The following is an 18,960-nucleotide window of genomic DNA, read 5'->3' as shown; positions in this document are numbered from 1 at the left end:
GAATGTTAAACTGAAGAATTTACACCCATTCCTCTAAGTCATGTGGCAATATGTACAGAGAGGATAGAGTATAGTAATGTACGCTAGAATTTCATCATATGAGTGGCGTGAGATTAAATGGTCGCATTGGCCGAGTGTGTCTGCATGCTTCTTGGAGCTCTGCACATATCGTCAACACAAAGGTAATTGCACTGAGCTAACACGAGGTATTCATCAAGCGGTCTCGTGTAGAAAAATGGCAGTTGAGCATCTGCTTGCTCAGACAGACGAGATATAAAGTACATTGCGGACTGAGGTTGGTTCTGATCCGCTGCCAGACGCACTGCATCAGCTGCAGACAGATAACCACACAAGCTGCTCACCTCTGTGACCACCTTGTAATCACTCCTCCACCAAACTGTCTATGTATCGTTTTAAAGTCTACATGGGATGGGCGATCATTTCCTTTATCATACTCAATCATCCATTCTTTTTCAATAGTGGAAATAAAGTGTATATTTCTACAATTAAATATATATTCCAAGAACAAATTATATTCCAACAATTGTCTTGACAATTAATTATTAAATGCCTTGTTTGAATAAAAGAAAGAAATGGGAACAGGAAAACAGAGGAGCCAGGGGCATTCTGAGCTAAACCCCTTCGCATTCCTTTAATTACTCTGCCTCTCGCAGCTGTAAACACTGTTAAAAGATCCCACAATTAAAAACTTGCAGCAATATTGACGTGTTCGTTTCATCAGTCAAGGGAACTTCACTCCTTTCACTTTCCAATTTGCAACGTATTGCAATGTTAACAACCAACTTCTGTGATTTTGTAGCTCTAAAATTGCAACAAACCTTACGCTGTTGCTATTGTACTTTCTACAGCAGCCCATTTAAGGCAGCGACGATGGGCCTGAATTAAAGGTGCATGACACTAATTGTTACCAAGGAAAAACCATTATGCATTCAATACTTCAAGATGTAGTGACTACACAACTTTAATGTAAACAACAATTCTACATCACAAAATGCTGTCAATTGATACATTCCATCTCCAAATCTATCCCATGTGAAAGTCAAATACGACTAAGGTTACACAATTTGGAATTCAACCAAAATTTTAAGGAAGAAATACAGCTATGAAGTCAAACAAAACAGTTACAGTCACTATCCAACAAACCTCAACTTCGCATTATGGTTAGTTAAACATTAGTTACTTCTGTTACTATTTAGGTTAAAAGCCGTGTAAGGTGTAAATAGAAGTCTTTGATAACCAACCATGTTAACAACCATGCCAAATTTCAATCATTAAACAAAAAAATCCCCAGGTATATTAAATGAGAGTTAAAAAATTGTGAAGAAAATCAAGCCTTTGCCTCCACTCTCAAACACAGTGGACGTGTCTGCAGAATACGCGAAACCAAGCCCCACTGAAAATCGCCTTCTTACGCCTACACATAACTACATTTTTGAGCTGCGAAATATATCTGCTTAAACCTTCCAGTAGCTGGAATATATCCCACCGAGTCATCGCAGGGCTTTCCAGGTTGCGATTAGAGGCGCTAGCCATCAGCTGTCTCGCAAGCTAACAGGCTTGGGCCCAGTAATATTATGTGAGTCGCAATTGAGCCAGATAAGAGCTAATGTGAACAAAGGTGCTCAAGTTCTTATATGGTGGGGGATGTTTTAGCCATGCCCCCCCCCTCGGCCCCAAATCAGGAAAACAGAAATGGTGAAAAACGGTTTACGCTAGCTCTTCACAACTGAATACTACATACTATAGTGCTCAGTCTTTGCACGTTATTAGAAATTATCTTCAAACATGTATAATGTATTGAGAAACAAATCTCTGAAGTCACTTCACATTGTCTTTATCATATTTAAACACACTTGTATGACTGTAAAAAAAAATGGTACAATGTTACTTAAAAAAATGCATGTTTAGCTCATAAATATTTGATAAAGTATGACCCTGGAGCAGCGACCCAAGTGAGGAGAAGCGGCTCAGAAAATGGATGGATGGATGGATGACCCTGGAGCAATTGATTTCTATTTGCATCAGTTCCTTTTTGGAGGACAACCAGCTTCACAGAATGTATTGTTTGACCTTGGAGCATCCACGGTAAATTTATCCCAATTTTTCCCCATTCACAATGTCGCAATAAACCATTGAGAAGCCCACCCCAACACTCTTTGTAACAGAAGCAGGGGGCCGGGGGTCATAATTGGGGTCTGCGTGGAAAGGCAGTTTCATGAAGCAGTAGAGTATAAACATCTGTTTTTTTGTTGTTGTTTGTTCCAATTCAATCATTCATCCTGTGCAGAGGAATGGGTTCATTTCTCTGTGTGACTCTCAATGTTCAGGAGTTGTACATCAATGCAGAAAGAGAAAAGGAATGACCTCCACAGCACACACAGAAACACGTAACACACACACGTTGGCTGCAGCCCCACTGTAAGCAGAGGGGAGACAAAGAAGAGCAGAGACAGCACTCAAGAAATGTATCTCCATAGATATCCAAAGAGGAGCGGATGGAGACCCAGGTCTACTGAGAGACAGTGCAGCTTCTCTGCAGTAAGTGGGGATCGATTGTAAGAGGATTCCATTCTCACATGCTGCATTTGCAGAATTTGCAGACACAATGAAAAGCAGCGTCAGTAACGCATTAAAGAGCGCGCTGCTAAATTGCTGTAACGGCCGTATGCGATGAAGTGGTGCAGACCTCGTGTTGTGTCACTGAACAGAAAGCATCAAAATAGGAGACGACGTGACACATCAGTGACCTTTTCTCAGCTAATGAGTCAAGATGGTTGTGGTTGTAACAGCAGCAGGGACACAAGGAAACACACACTGGTGTATTTTACGCACACACAGACTCACACTGAACACATTCGGGGAAGAGAAAGATCACATGTCAAGAGCTTACAATTTCTGGGTGATGCTGAAGCATGAGGCCTTTAAAAATCGACAGAAGACATACTTTTTCGGCAGAGAATTAAGGCCACACAAAAACGACCATAGTGGACGACTGGTTAGCACTTCTGCCTCAGAGTTCTGAGGACCCGGGTTCAAATCCGGCCTTGGCTGTGGGGACTTTGCGTGTTCTCCCCGTGCCTGCGTGGGCACATACAAACAACCATTCACGCACACATTCACACCTAAGGGCAATTTAGAGTCTTCAATTAACCTACCATACATGTTTTGGGGATGTGGGAGGAAACCGGAGTACCCGGAGAAAACCCACGCAGGCACGGGGAGAACATGCAAATGCCACACAGGCGGGGCCGGGATTCGAACCCCGGTCCTCAGAACTACGAGGCAGATGTGCTAACCAGTCTAGCACCGTGCCGCCTTGTCAAGGTTTTGTCTCACAAAAAATATTTTGGCACAGCAACTTTACTCTCATGACACAGGGACTTTTTTCTTGTAATTTTACTATTTTGTTCTTTTCGGTGTGGTCCTAAATAAAACTCCTTCCTACATGTCAACTCTCTTTGTACATCAAGAATCAGCCTGTCATTATGTACGACTTAGCAGCCAGTTATGATTTTCAGAGGCAACACACAAACGTTGATTAGAGGAGGCTGTGCAGAGCCACAAGTCTGATAGCGCCTGATACACACACTTAGACTCTTCAGATACTTTTACAAGGGAATCAGAAGCACAATCCGCAGATAGTTGACGTATACACGTCCGTGTCTGCTCAAACAACACATATAAACAAACAATTAATTATGCAATATCCGTACATACATACCCAAAGAAGACAGTTACAACTACACTGCAGTTACAAAAGTCTTTTTTCACAGATGATAAAGAATATATGCCTGTGAGTATTGTTGTTGTCTGTCTGTGTGTGTTGCTAAAAATGTTTTACATAATATCCATTGATTAGAGGGTTATAACTAACACATCAATGATATTCGTTATCCTGTCTGTGGTGTTTTGCGTTGTGTTAGTATTAAGCTAGCAGGACGTTGCCAAGGCAAAGTTATGTGGTTATTCTAAATACAGAACATGTAATTCGCTTTGTTTTAATTTTAGTTTGACAGTAAACTTTGACTGGGCGTGGCAATAAACAGCTTGTAGGCTCTTTTTTTAAAGAATTGTTCAATACCTGCCAAACTTCTATTTGGTGTGGAGTAGAGAAGAGTTCACTGCTACCATATAGCGCTCATATCTCACAATTTTGCTCCCAAGTCAAAGCAAAAGATTGGCCAAGCGATGGCTCATATCTTGAAAAATTCAAGAGCTAGGTCATTCGTAAGTTCGGGTACCACTATGTCGGCATTAAAGCTGAAAGGGGCACTTGGACCTGCATTGAAATCCAGCCTCACATAAGTCAGGCAGGAACAATTCCAGGATTCAAGGTTTAGGGGTGCTGGGATTCATTTTAGGGGTGCTTCAGCACTCCCCAGAAATTGGCTAGAAAACACCTTTGCCAGTCAGTTAAGTCATCAGTAGCACCTTGACTTTAATATTATCAATTGTACATGACACAACAACTAACTTCTCTCATTCAAATTCAAACAGAGGACAGTGGTAAAATGATTCGTTGTTACAACCAAGTACTGTGGTTTTAACTTTTCTAGGTTGTTTTAAAAAAGATTACAGTTTCAAAGATTTTCTCTCAAATTTTAGGGGAGCTTGGATTAATTTTAGGGATGCTTCATCGGCCCAAAGAATGGGCTAGAGGTGCCCATGGTGAACTGGTTACTTATACAACCCAATTCCAATGAAGTTGGGACCTTGTGTTAAAAATAAATAAAAACAGAATACAATGATTTGCAAATCATCTTCAACCTATATTTAATTGTATACACTACAAAGTCAAGATATTTAATGTTCAAACTGATAAACTTTATTGTTTTTAGCAAATAATCATTAACTTTGAATTTTATGGCTGCAACACGTTCCAAAAAAGCTGGGACAGGGTCATGTTTACTACTGTTTTACATCACCATTTCTTTTAACAACATTCAATAAACATTTGGGAATTGAGGACACTAATTGTTGAAGCTTTGTAGGTGGAATTCTTTCCCATTCTTGCTTGAGGTACAGCTTCAGCTGTTCAACAGTCCGGGGTCTCCGTTGTCTTATTTTACGCTTCATAATGCGCCACACATTTTCAATGGGAGACAGGTCTGGACTGCAGGCAGGCCAGTCTAGTACCCGCACTCTTTTACTACGAAGCCACACTGTTCTAACATGTGCAGAATGTGGTTTGGCAATGTCGTGCTGAAATAAGCAGGGGCGTCCATGAAAAAGATGTTGCTTGGATGGCAGCATATGTTTCTCCAAAACCTGTATGTACCTTTCAGTATTAATGGTGCCTTCACAGATGTGTAAGTTACCCATGCCATTGGCACTAACACAGCCCCATACCATCACAGATGCTGGATTTTGTACATTGCGTCCATAACAGTCCGGATGCTTCTTTTCCTCTTTGGTCTAGAGGACACGACGTCCACAATTTCCAAAAACAATTTGAACTGTGGACTCTGTTCGACTATTTTCTCACGCACGTGTTCCTAAAGAGGTGAACCTCGCCCCATCTTTGCTTGTGAATGACTGAGCAATTCAGGGAAGCTCCTTTTTTTTTATACCCAATCATGGCACCCAGCTGTTCCCAATTAGCCTGTGCACTTGTGGGATGTTCCAAAGAGGTATTTGATGAGCATTCCTTGACTTTCTCAGTCTTTTTTGCCACCTGACCCAGCATCTTTGGAACGTGTTGCAACCTTAAGTTAAGTGAATGATTATTTGCTAAAAACAATAAAGTTTATCAGTTTCAACATTTAATATCTTGTCTTTGTAGTGTATGCAATTAAATATAGGTTGAACATGATTTGCGAATCATTGTATTCTGTTTTTATTTATGTTTAACACAACGACCCAACTTCATTTGAATTGGGGTTGTACTTAGACACATACAGTGTAGGCTGACACATAGTAATCAAAGTATGCTTGCAAGCAGATGGTGAACATTTGTGGAAGGTTTCTCTACACAGTGTCATTGCCCAATACCATGGCTTTTTTTTTTTTTTTTTTTTTTTTTTTTTTTTTTTTTAAATTTGACAATTGGGCATTTTTAGCAGCTCCCGCGGGAATCATTTTGAAAACACTTATCTGTATGAATTTCACAAAAAGAGAACAACTTTAGACAGAATGGCCACTGAGCATTCAGCACATGTCCAATAGCTGGTGTTCGGAGGATGCACACTTCATCATGCAAGCGGCGTGAAAGTTGGCTGGAAGCCCAATCGGCACCACAACCAATGAGGAGGTTGGCCCAAAACGTGCTGGCCCCGCGACACGGGCGATCCACGTGGTGCACGCGACGCGTGACGTCGACGATGACAAGTGACTGATATTTTCCACGCAGCCAGCAGACCCTCTTAACCCTTTGTCAATGAATAGGACGGAAAAAACGACAGACGCTTACTCACCGCTTGGTTGTTTGTGTGGTTCATGGTGTTGGGCGCTTTACGCAACAAACGTCCCGCACACAGCGTGAAAATAACTCGGATTTCTGTTTTGAGGCACGCACAAACGGGACAGAATCTTAAGTGGCAAAAAAAAAAAAAAAAAAAATCCTAAAATCCTTCGGGTGACTTCGCAAGTTGTTATGGATCCCCACTGTCCACGCACTCGCTCGTTTGCTTAAAAAGACGCTCCATTGTGCGGAGCTCCGTGCGGGTCGTCCTCTGTGCCAACATCGTGCTTGCTTTAGTCCCAACTGCTCCTCGGCTCCCCCTCCCACTCTCTCGCTTTTGCACGCACACACACACACACACGCACGCACATGCACACATGCAGTAGCATCAACAGCAGTAACACGAGGGGAGGATTTAAGAGTGACCCACGGATAGACCAACCAAGAAGCTTTCCTTGGGAGGGCGGGTGTGTACGTAGAGGAGTGACTTGTCATTTTAGGCATGCCCCGCTCCCACCCACGCCCTCCACGGAGACATTCAGGGACAGCTAGAGTGCCGTAAAGGGCACACCAGGTGTTGGCAGCAATTTCAAGAGTGTCAATGCACTTGCACGTCACATTTTCCATTCATAGATTCCCAGGGTCCTCTTACAACATGGGGGTAATATACTGCTCTATAATCAAAATTCATGTTACAAAAGCTCAAGGGAGCAAAATGGCAAGTTGATGCCTACACCACCCACAGTGGGGAAGAAAAATGTCAGTCGTTTTTTCTTTTTCTTTTTTTATTTTAAGCAGTGAATCAAGTTTTTTTTTGGGGGGGGGGGGTCATTATGACGTACTCAGTCACCATTTCCCCAATCCATCCATCCATTCTCTAAAGTGCTTTTACTCAGTGTTGCTGGTGAGCTGTAGCCTATCCCAGCTGATTTTGGCAAAACAGGTGGGGTGCACCTTCGACTAGTCGACAGACAAACAACCATACACACTCACATTCTTACAAATGGGCAATATAGATTCTTCAGTGAACCTAACCTGCATGTTTTTGGAACGTAGGAGGAAGATGGAGTACCCCGATGCAATGCAAGCACCCACACATGCAATCTCCCCACAGGAATCCCAAATCGGAGGTTCCAACGCTGAACCTCTTGACTCTGAAGTAGATGTACCGACCGCTATCCCTTATTTTTCCAAAAGTCCTCAAAATTTTGCCGGAGTCTAAAAAATCTATCTCTAAGGCTCTCCCTTAGAGATAGGGTGAGAAGCTCGGTCATCCGGGAGGATCTGAGCGCAGAGCCGCTGCTCCTCCGCATCAAGAGGAGCCAGATGAGTTGGCTAGGGCATCTGATTCGGATGCCTCCCGGACGCCTCCCTGGTGAGGTGTTCCGGGCATATCCCACCGGGAGGAGACCCTGGGGACGACCCAGGACACGCTATGTAGACTATGTCTTTCGGCTGGCCTGGGAACGCCTCGGGATCCCCCCGGAAGAGCTGGATGAAATGGCTGGGGAGAAAGAAGTCTGGGCGTCCCTGCTAAAGCTACTGCCCCCGCGACCCGACCTCAGATAATCAGTAGAAAATGGATGGATGGATGGAAGAATTTTTAAATCATTGTATTCTATTTTTATTTACGTTTTACACGACATCCCAAATTAATTGGAATTGGGGTTTGTTCACGATAGCTACAAACAGCAGATTTCTAAAGTAATGATAGCTAAACAATCTAATTCATGTTGTGACTTTCGGCTTGTACCATCAGGGGTCTCCACAGTGAGTCCCCCACATGATTTTGTTAGCACAGTTTTTTTTTTGTTTTTTTTTTACACTGGACCAAGAGTGGCTGGATATTGTTGCACTGACAGGGATTCAAACCTGCAGCATGTACAACTACACTACCAGTATTATAATAAATAATAATTTAAAAAATACTAAATAATAAATAAATAAATCACATTATATTCAATAGAGCAATAATCCAACAAGAGGACTGGCTGCACAAAGATTAGCACCACCAGTCTAATTGGTACATAGAGTATACATGTAATTACTGACAGAGTAGTTACTCATCCTTCTTGATAAAAATACAAACTGTCATCCATCTCCCTGCGTGCCAGCATGCGCTCACAGCCTGGCCCATGTGAGCCTGCTGGCAAGTTGTTGTGCAGCGAAGCGCTTGGCCTTGTCAATTGCTGATGTACCATTTGCGGTGAAGTGAAAAGAGGGAAAACTACACGGGAAAGGTTTGAGTGTGGTAATAAACAGGAATTAGGGGAGGAATCAGCTGACTTGGAGGGAGCCTCGAGGAAATCCGCACTGGATAACAATTCATGGAGCGTCCGAGCACTCATTTCCAAACACGAGGAGACAGCGGTCACGCTAATATGCCACAAAGGGATGTACTGTAAAAGCTACGCAGCCAAACTGTGTTTTCATTCAATTCAGCAGTACGGAGCAAAAAGGATTGTCGTGAGGTGTTTGTGTGTGAGCAGTGAAATGAGAGATGCAAGCAGATGACATGTAGGAGGATGAGGACGGAGGAGGAGAGAGTTCATCTGTGGGCAGCCTTGGGCCGTAGCAACACGAGAACAAAGTGCATCTCGGTGGTTTAATAACACGTCTGCGCAACGTGTTCGCACCAGAGTTGAGGAGAAGGCCGTGCAAAGAGTTAAGCATTACATTATGAGTTTGACTTCAGAACCTCTGCGTTATATTGGGCAGAATAAGGAGAATGCAGCTCAACAACTGCAACTTCTACTCCAACTGCATCGAGACAACATTAATCAACACTTATTCCACACGACACAATTAATTAGTTAAGTATCACGTAGTATCTGTAGTGGATAAGTTGCTAAGTAAATGCTAATATTTTGCCAAGAAAACAGTATTTTGCCAGAATTTCAACATAGTTAGAGTATGATGGCTTTAAGGCACGTTATTTTTACAAAATTATTCAGGAAAAAATTAAGCAATATCAATGTTGCAAAAACCTGCCTCCTTAAAACTTTAACTACCTGTCAAAACGAATGCAATTCAAGTTGTTTTTGCGCTGTGCATTTTGCTCAAGATGCTACTAAACTCCAGTGACAGCAGACTCAGCTATTGAGTCACAATAACAAGAGTGCAGCTTGAAAGCTGAGAAAACACATGAAGAAGTTCATAATGTGCCATCAGCCTTAGGAGTGAGAAGACATGTGGAACCCAAACAAGATGAAGCTTGATAATGTACGACTTAGAGCTGTAAATATACTGCAGTTAATCAGATTAAGGTTTCATCAGCACGTAGCTGTGCCAAGCGGGCGTCCCGAGAACAATTTACACACACAGTTCAACGCAGGTGTTGAGGAACAAAGCGTGAGACGTGCGTGGACACAGCGGTGATACATGACTTGTTACAAGCATCTTGATGAGACGTAATGAATGAACATCTTGCTCATTCACTGTCATTACTAGCACGGGTTCCCAGGAAATGAGGACATTCTTTCATTGAGTCGACTCTCACCCGCCCCCTTCCTCTCCGAATCCAGACCACTTCCTATTATTGACTCACTGACAACAGGGCACTGCTTCCTCTCTGGGACCACTGCACACCCTTATGGTCATTTCCTTAAACACATCTAATCCTCTCGCCTTCTTTCTTTCCGTCACATTTCTGTACACTGTGAGAAAGTCTTAATTCTGATCACGGCCCAGAGGAGTGACTCCACAGTGAATAAACTTACCAAAATTCACATTTCAGTAGCCTTTGCAGACAGTAAACGCTTTTTGGTGAAGAATAGTTTTATGCGTGCAGCCATCATTGATGTTTGTTTTCATTATATATTATTGTACTGTAGCCTACTGAGACATTGGAAATGGATATATAAATATATAAAATTTACATAAAAGAATTACAGATCTGACAAATATATATATATATATATACACAGTACATTGATATAAATAATTAATTTGAAAGCTTGTGTACCTGCCCCCCTTTGGACGCGAGAAGGTGTTGCAACCCACTGACACAAGAGGATGTGCTTATCACTATTGCTCATGAACTGCCTGTTTTCTTATAGCTGATGCATTATTCACAGAGGAATTATGGATTGAAAAATTAAAAAAAATAAAAAGGAAAAAAAAAATCCTGGATTTACACCAAAATGTATTGATTCTTCACAGGTCCACATCTCACCCCTGCATAAATTCTATTAAAAACAAATTTAGCAATCGTGATCACAATCAGATCTGAAAGTGGTCACAGAGAGTCAGTGTCACAAAATGAGGCGCATGTAAATTGATATCGTCCCAAAATGGTGCGTCAATTTCTACAGTGGATATAGAAAGTCTATACACCGCTGTTCAAACATCATCTTTTTGTGAGAAAAATTAGACCAACATAATTTTTTTCAAATCTTTTTCCATCATTAATGAGACTGATAACCTGTACAATTGATTTTTTTGTCATCTTTTCGAGACAGGAAGGAAAAATAAACAATGTAGTTGCACAAGTGTCCGCAGTCCACACCCTCAAAAAATGTCAGGAGAAGCCTACTAGAACATCTTAAATTGAATTGGGGTTAATTAGAGGCAGTTTAAATGGTGCCAAATATGTGCTGAATTCCATTTATCATGAGTTTTAATGTGATTAGTTAGTTAGTTCTGAACACAGCCGCATCCCAGTTATAAGAGGCTGTGCACACTTGTGCAACCGCATTATTTCAGTTGTTTATTTTTACTTCTGCTCTCGAAAAGATTACATTTTTTAAATCAATTGATTTGTAATGTTTATCGGTCACATTAATGGTGGAAATAGTTTTGAAATGAACTATCGTGGTTATTTTTTTAATTCACAATACCATTGGCATTTAAATAGGGATGTGTAGACTTTTTACTGTATAGCCACTGTAGGTACTTAAGTTAGCAGTCATGTTATGTCTAGTGAGACACTGGCCAATGCACAATGTTTCTAAAGGGTAAATAGGGGTCATTGGCATGGTTATCCGTCTGTCTTAGCCAATCAAATCGAGCCAAGGTTCTCTTTGTACCCAATAGACATGCAGCGTTAAAGGGAGTCACAGATGGATTAACCTCTCCATCACCCAATAATGACAGGATTATAAAGCATACAGTGTCCTCGCATATGGTCACCTGTTGGCTCTAAGGTTGAAGGAGGCCACATGTACAATTTGAGGGTGCAAGGACATGACAGAAGGCCTGCCGAGGTGACTGTGTGAAAATGTCACCCCAAAACATGACATCACCCAGCTGGACACTTTGCTTGTACTGACCTCATCACGCCGAGGCGGGGAGGTGGGCTGTTGTCGAACAGCTCCGCAATGACTCTCAGCACCTCAAACCACAACAAGAGGCTCCTTTCAACAGAGCGCCCTTGTCATTAAACCCTAACTGCCGAGGACCCGCCTCCTAAACCTGGAATTCCCCCATAAAAAGTTTGCCTTGTGGCATGAGGCATTTTTTGACAGCACAGTCATGGCTTTTTTGGGGGGGACGGCTCTACAACTCAAGCCTTTCTTCATGCTAGCTGCAATGATAAGTGTGTTGTAGACTAGACACTGAAATGCTATCAACTTTTAGATCATTGAAATGCTTTTAACATTAAAAAAAAAAAAAAAAAAAACACACCAAATTAGAATGACCGGGTCATTACTAGGTCTGTTGCACAGACATAAACTATCAGTATCACTGCATCACTAAGTGTGTTCTCATGAGAATTTAGTTGGAAAAAAAGTTGAGCCCCAGTGCATTAGAACTGGACTATTTGAAGTGATGTGTCACAGTGCTTTGTCAGCATTGTGCACATGGGTAATGCACCACAAACAATACTAAATTTGGGTGTTTGATTTTTGTTGTTTTTTTCTTTTAACTTTTTTGTATAAATATTGATTTTTTTATACATTCATTTAAATGGAATTATAAAAACCAAAAAAATGCTAAATTTGGGGATTTAGAGAGCAAAGTTTGGGAATAAAAATAGTTTCTGAAAGCATAGAAACTGAACACAACATAGGTCCTACAATCATAACACCGGCCTAAATGTTCAACGCAAAAAAATAAAATACTGGTGGTCGAACTGCCGTCATATTAAGATGAGATGTCAGCACTTCACGACTTCAGTGCACCTCACTTAAAAGGGCAAAGTTAAAAAATAAAAATTGAAAAAACAAACACATTTTGTCATATTCCCTAAAACTGTCAGTGTGACCTGACAATAGTACATGAGTAAAATAATGTGTAAAACCAAACAAAAAAAATAATTATGACAATCAGCCCTCTTTGGCTCCATCGTGTACCAAACCACTGCGCCTGAGGTAAAACAACCAATTAGAGACACAAGACGTGACTGACAAGGTGTCAATCATTTGCCAAGCACTCAAGGGCACATTCATAGCAGGCACATCGCTATGGCCTCACGCTGACCTGTTACCTTGGGCTTCAGGAGCTTTGCTTAAACTATGGTGGTCTATCCACCTCTGGAAAAAAGAAAGAAATATGCCCATCATTGTTTTAGCATATTAGTATTGCAATGGGTAACTTGTTTTTACACATTAAGAATTTTACCACGTTATTTAAAACATTTCTACTTCTTACAGTTAAGAAAGGCTTTATGAATGTCGGTAATTACATGCATAAAACAACACCGTAGCTCTGTTTGGCCTTGAAACAGATTATGGATCACTTTATTTAGAAAAAACAACTAGATTGTGGCAAGAACAGACTCAAGTGGCAGCAGCTTCTTTATCCTCAATCAGTGAATGGTACCACATATGGTCAGACAGCAACAATCCAAATTATGATAGGGTTGCACCTGCCAAACACACACGTATTCATGACACACACACACACACGCACACATGCACACACACGCAGTTACACAGTCTTTGGCATGCTGGTGGCACACAGCTTGCACACATTGGCTCAGTAAATATAACTGTAACCATATAATTCAGCACCTGCGACGCTGACGATATCAGTGGAATGTGCACAATGGGAATGGGTTGATTTAATAACAATGTAGCAAGCATGTAGCAACTCCAAGTGCTCTCCATGTGGAAGTCATGTTGCTAAGAAGAGATATAAGCAGAAATAGAATACATTGAACTCCCACATCGGCTGTGTCAAAGGCACACCAAATCGATAAAATAACAGCAAATCTGGCACACAGCCTTGTGAACTGTGCAGATGTGAGGCCTTAAATTACAACATACGAGAACACATACAAGCGGAAATTGCATTCATATGGAAACACCAACAAAATCAACATTTACATGCTCAGCAAAACACATTCAGGCTACCATATGTTCATTTAAACACACACAGACAATCATCAAATAAAAGCCAAGCTGCAGCAGCTCAGATCTTTTTAATTGCATGCTTTGATGAAGAGGTGGCACGGTGGCCGACTGGTTAGAGCGTCAGCCTCACAGTTCTGAGGATTTTCAATCCCCGGCCCCCCCTGTGTGGAGTTTGCATGTTCTCCCCGTGCCTGCGTGGGTTTTCTCCGGGCACTCCGGTTTCCTCCCACATCCCAAAAACATGCATTAATTGGAGACTCTAAATTGCCCGTAGGTGTGAATGTGAGTGCGGATGGTTGTTTGTTTCTATGTGCCCTGCGATTGGCTGGCAACCAGTTCAGGGTGTACCCCGACTCCTGCCCGATGACAGCTGGGATAGGCTCCAGCACGCCCGCGACCCTAGTGAGGAGAAGCGGCTCAAAAAATGGATGAATGCTTTGATGAAGAAACACGTGTTTAATATTCCCACTTGAAAACACTTATTTAAAATGATTCGGATTATCTCGATCCTGATGGTGTAATTTGCAGTTGCTAAACAAAATAGTCCCCACAAAGTACTGAATCTAAAGTAGCTTGGCTTGGTGGAGAGCAGAGAGGGAGGATTAACAGGAGGTGACGCTGCAGGCTGAGCTTTATATAAAAAATAAATAAAAAAAAGCAAGCCAAATGTGAATATAGAGAGGCAGCTGCAGAGGGAGATGATCAAATGGTTTCAGCATTGAGAACAGAGAGGAGCACATAGCTGGAAGGTGAAAGTGTCACTTTCGTGTTCCAATAACAGCACCTGTCGGCCCGTCTGGGTATTTTCTCTCTTAGCCGACGCCTGCTGTTTTTCCAAAGGAAGCTAGTTCCAGCCTCAGCATCTAGCCGGTTCCCGTTCATACAACAGAGCACCCATTCAGATCGCTGTTACGCCTCTTAACTGGTGCAAGGGCGATGGCGAGCTGGGGTGTGAACTTAAGTGTTACATTTGAGGGGGGTTAGCCCAAGTGTTGGGGTGCACGAGCCGGAATGTTTGGAGTCAGTGGACCAGAGGTTGGTTGGAAGAGAAGCTTACATCTTTTTTTTTTTTTTTTGTTCCAAGAATGTAAGGGGTACATTGTGATACAAAGCCTCCTTTCTCCTCAGCCTGCTTCTGGCATGGAACTGAGGAAGAAGTGGAACATAGTGTGGCCATACCGCCGACTGCATGGCAAGATACAAGCACACGCAGTAAAAAGTAAGAAAAAGTAAAGTAAGTAGGAAAAGAAAAAAAAAAAAAAAAAAAAAAGCAGGTAAGCATACAGTGGATATAAAAAGTGTACACACCCCTTTTCAGATTTTTGTGATATAAAAACGTGTATGTGTATGTGACCTAAAAACCATACAACGGAGGGTGAATTCTTTTCGAGAGGGGTACAAATAAATAACGGAGATGTGGTTGCACAAGTTTGCACACCCTCTTATCACTGGGGATGTGCAGTGAACAGTTCCAAATAGCAGTCATTGTTAGCATAAAATCTTCAGCTAAAAATGTCAGGAAACTCCAACTATAACACCTGAACTTTATTCTGTGTTAATCAGAGGCACTTTAAGTGGTGGCAGGTGTGTGCCGACTCCCATTTAACATGGTTTTGAATGTGATAAGTTAATTTCGAACATTCCCACAGCCACATTCCCAGTTGTAGAGGGTGTGCATTCCTTTGCAACCACAGTATCTCAGTTGTTTATTTTTATTTCACCTCTCAAAAAGATAGATATTTTTTCCTCAATTGAGTTGACAGGTTATAAGTCACATTAATGGTACAAAAACCTTTGAAATGATTTACCGTGGTCTCGTTTTTTACATGATTCATTATGATTTTTTTTATATATCGCATCGAAAGGAGCTAGATGAGGAGGCTTGGGCTTCTGTTTTGGATGCCCTCTGAAACCATCCCTGGTGAGGTGTCCCAGCCATGTCTCACCGGAGAGGAGGCCCTGGGGACGACCCAAGAAATCCTTGGGAAACTGTCTCACGGCTGGCCTGGGAATGCTTCGGGATCCCTCCGAATAAGCTGGACGAAATCTGGGGAAGTATTTCCTGCTAAAGTTGCCAACCCCCCTGCAACCCAACCCTAGATAAACAGAAGAAAATGGACAGGGGTGTGTAGACATTTTACTTTCTGCTACTACATAATTTCCTGCTGTTCTTAAAGAAACGAAGCGAGAGACATACTGCAAAGAGACCTGCAGGCATGCAAGTCCAAAAACCAATGGCGTTGGAACAACCTATTAAAATGGGGGTGCACAGTACTTTGGGGGCACTTTTTAACGCTTCTCCCATTTTCCATTCCAGAAAAGGGGCAAATCATACAGATAGGGGCACATAGGGCAGAAAGCGCACCCCCCTGGTTATAACGGATATACCTTTACCTAACCAAAGCTATCTGCTTGAGAAAGTAGCTAACAGCACTGATTTATTACTCAAATATTTACTGACACAGACACTCGCGGGCTCAGTGGAGGGAGGAGTGTTCAATGAAGTGCGCCATTGTAGAGGAATGTGTATTGGCTCAGACATGACTGTGTCATGTGTATCACCAGAGAGCAAAAGCTGTTAGCTTCAGCAAAAACATCCACGGTAGCCAAACAGACTTTAGCTGAGCTAACATACTGTACAAACACACACACACACACACACACACACACACACACACACACATACTGTACTTACTATATTTTTTTAACAGTCTCATGCAGAGATTGGAAAAGAACTTGACATCTTGTTTATAGCCAAAATACATTGCCTTCATTTAATAAATTTTTTTAATGCATTCCAAAATATTCCAATTTGCTATAATTTAGTCAGCGTTCTTACTTATCTTGTGGTTGTATAATGTTTTTGATAACATTTTTGATAATTTCTGTAATTAATTTCTAATCTTAATCTTAACCTAAGCAGTCTTTAGCATGGCCCAGAGGTACAGTACATTCACCGCATTAAACAAATACAGCGGTGCCATGAGATGAGTTTAATTTGTTCCGTGACCACACTCGTAACTCAAAACACTTGTATCTCAAATCTCCTTTTCCCAATGAAATAGGAGTGCCATTAATCTCTTCCAGCATTGCCCAAAAACAATTCTTGTCATGTTTATTTTAACGAGGGATTATAGTACTCCATAATATTGTACATACAGTCATGACAAAATTTAATGGAATTAAAAACAATTACTTTTTGTCACACTGCATCAATTGAATGCTGCTCCTTCTGGTGTGCCCGCCTTGGCCACCTCGGGGCAGTATAAGACAGACAAACAGATATACTGTTAATTGAGGCATTATTATAAATCCCACGTAAATTCTAGGCAGTCCTGCCTGGATAAAGCAGCCAATATTGCAGCAGTGCGTGTCCTGCCTAGAACTCAAGTGGGATTCATAATAATGCTTCATTGAGACGTCTCAACTTCTCTCTCAGCTCATCAGTATGGGACTAATATTAGTCATTCAATGCAGAGGATAAAGAATATATGACTGTAAGTAACATTGTCCGTCTACATGTTGTTGCTTCCTAGATAGTGTTTAAATCATTTCTTAAAAGATTAAGGGACCACAACATAGATGGTAATTCAAAACTAGAGAAAGGGGAACAGGTGTATTTAAACAAATATAAGAAAAGAACAAACATAAAACAGGGCTGCGCCTCCGTTGCAGGAGTTGACTTATGGAATGGCTATGATATTGAATTGAAAAAACGTAGCTCCCTTACTATGTTTAAAAAGATGTTTTAAACAAGTGTTAAAAATGTATACAAATCAGGTGCAAATAAAAAAACAAAAAAACTGATGAAACAGTTGACAACGTTAGCTTGAATGTCATGATTAATTTATATGGACTTGTTATTTTTGGATCTGTAGAATATACTATATATGATTAGCTTTTATTTCATTATTATTAAGTTAAATCTGTACTCAAATCTTGTGTTGATTTCTTTTGTATATATTCAATAAAGACTAGACTTTACACGATCAGGATTTCTGGGGCCGATCACAGATCAGCGAGTTGAAAAAAACGATAACCGATCCGATCACAAGATGGAGGAATGTGTCTATTTAAATGACCTGTTCATTTACTGTATATACTTGTGTAGTTAATTGCTCAAAAAATTATACTTACAATAAATAATGCATCTTTGTTCCTCTATTTATGCCAGTGAGGCATAGTGACAGACAGAATAAATGAATGGTCTTCTATTAGATGGCAGGAAGTAAATAAGGTAATTAATGTATAATGTATTCATTTTGTGACATTTTTGTTTGTTGGTGTGCCGTGAGATTTTTCAAAGGTAAAATATGTTCCTTGCCTCCATAAAGGTTGGAAATCACTGCTCTTGTCAGATCGTGTATTCTAATCAGTCAAGTCAAACTAACATTACATGACAGAAATAATGGGTTACTTACTGTAATTAAAATTACATTATTTTTAATTAAATTACTTCACCCACACTGAAACTTTAGAGCATGATTCGACAGAACGGCAGCATCTTTATGTCCAACCGTTCGTGCTACCGTTAGCTTGCTAGGCTACATAAGATTTTATTGCCTGCTGGCTTGTGAGCCATATCGTATTCAAACTACGTGAACATACCTCAAGCAAGCCTTAAATGAACGTCCTCTCCTGTCCTGAGCACCGGTGACCACCAACACACGTTTTTCCCCATTTTGTCCTTATAATACAGTCGGCTCTCTCCACTCTTGTCGTCGTCGCCACGGTAACGAATGTATCCGGTCGCATTTGAGTTGACAAGATAAAGCCCAATGATCATAAAAACCGGGATGCGGAATACAAGATTTTATTGCAGTAGTCTGAAAGAGCAAATTTGTCTTGTAGGCTGATCCGGGCATTATGTGTTGCCTGTCTCCGACGTGTTGTCTGTCCCACACCGCCGAGGTTTTTTATTTTTTTATTTAAATAACTTCTTTGGCCGTCTGATATTTACAGTACTACGTCAAAAGACACGTGACAAGGCTAAAAATAAACTACCTTTTGGATTCAAATATACCGTGCACGCGGCAAAGCGGAGTAAATGTCTTTTGTGGAGCCGATCAATGACGTCATTGATCGGATCGGCGAATTATGACATTAAAGCCGATCAGCATAAAATGCTAAATATCGCCGATACCAATCAGCCCGATCAAATCGGTGTAAAGTCTAATAAAGACAATGAAAAAAAAAATCTGTAAGCATTACGCTAGTGGACTGCAGGAAAAGTGTGGTTGTTTT

The 18,960-nt window shown here is 41.2% G+C and overlaps 1 protein-coding gene across 5 annotated transcripts in view; it reads right to left on the bottom strand.

Moving 5' to 3' along the window:
* Positions 1 to 18,960, bottom strand: part of rtkna (rhotekin a) — an 83,365-nt gene that overhangs the window by 28,929 nt on the left and 35,476 nt on the right. Inside the window, exon 1 of one of the 5 annotated variants that reach the window (XM_061672214.1) lies at positions 6,435 to 6,762. The exons of the other annotated variants lie outside the window; for them this stretch is intronic. Coding sequence (XP_061528198.1) covers positions 6,435 to 6,458 — 24 coding nt within the window. The 5' untranslated portion in view covers positions 6,459 to 6,762. Of the gene's footprint in view, positions 1 to 6,434; positions 6,763 to 18,960 lie in introns of those variants that run through there. 5 annotated transcript variants of the gene reach the window in all.

Source organism: Phycodurus eques, chromosome 3, assembly GCF_024500275.1.
Source record: "Phycodurus eques isolate BA_2022a chromosome 3, UOR_Pequ_1.1, whole genome shotgun sequence".
NCBI lineage: Eukaryota > Metazoa > Chordata > Actinopteri > Syngnathiformes > Syngnathidae > Phycodurus > Phycodurus eques.
This window is presented reverse-complemented; position numbering and strand designations above follow the sequence as displayed.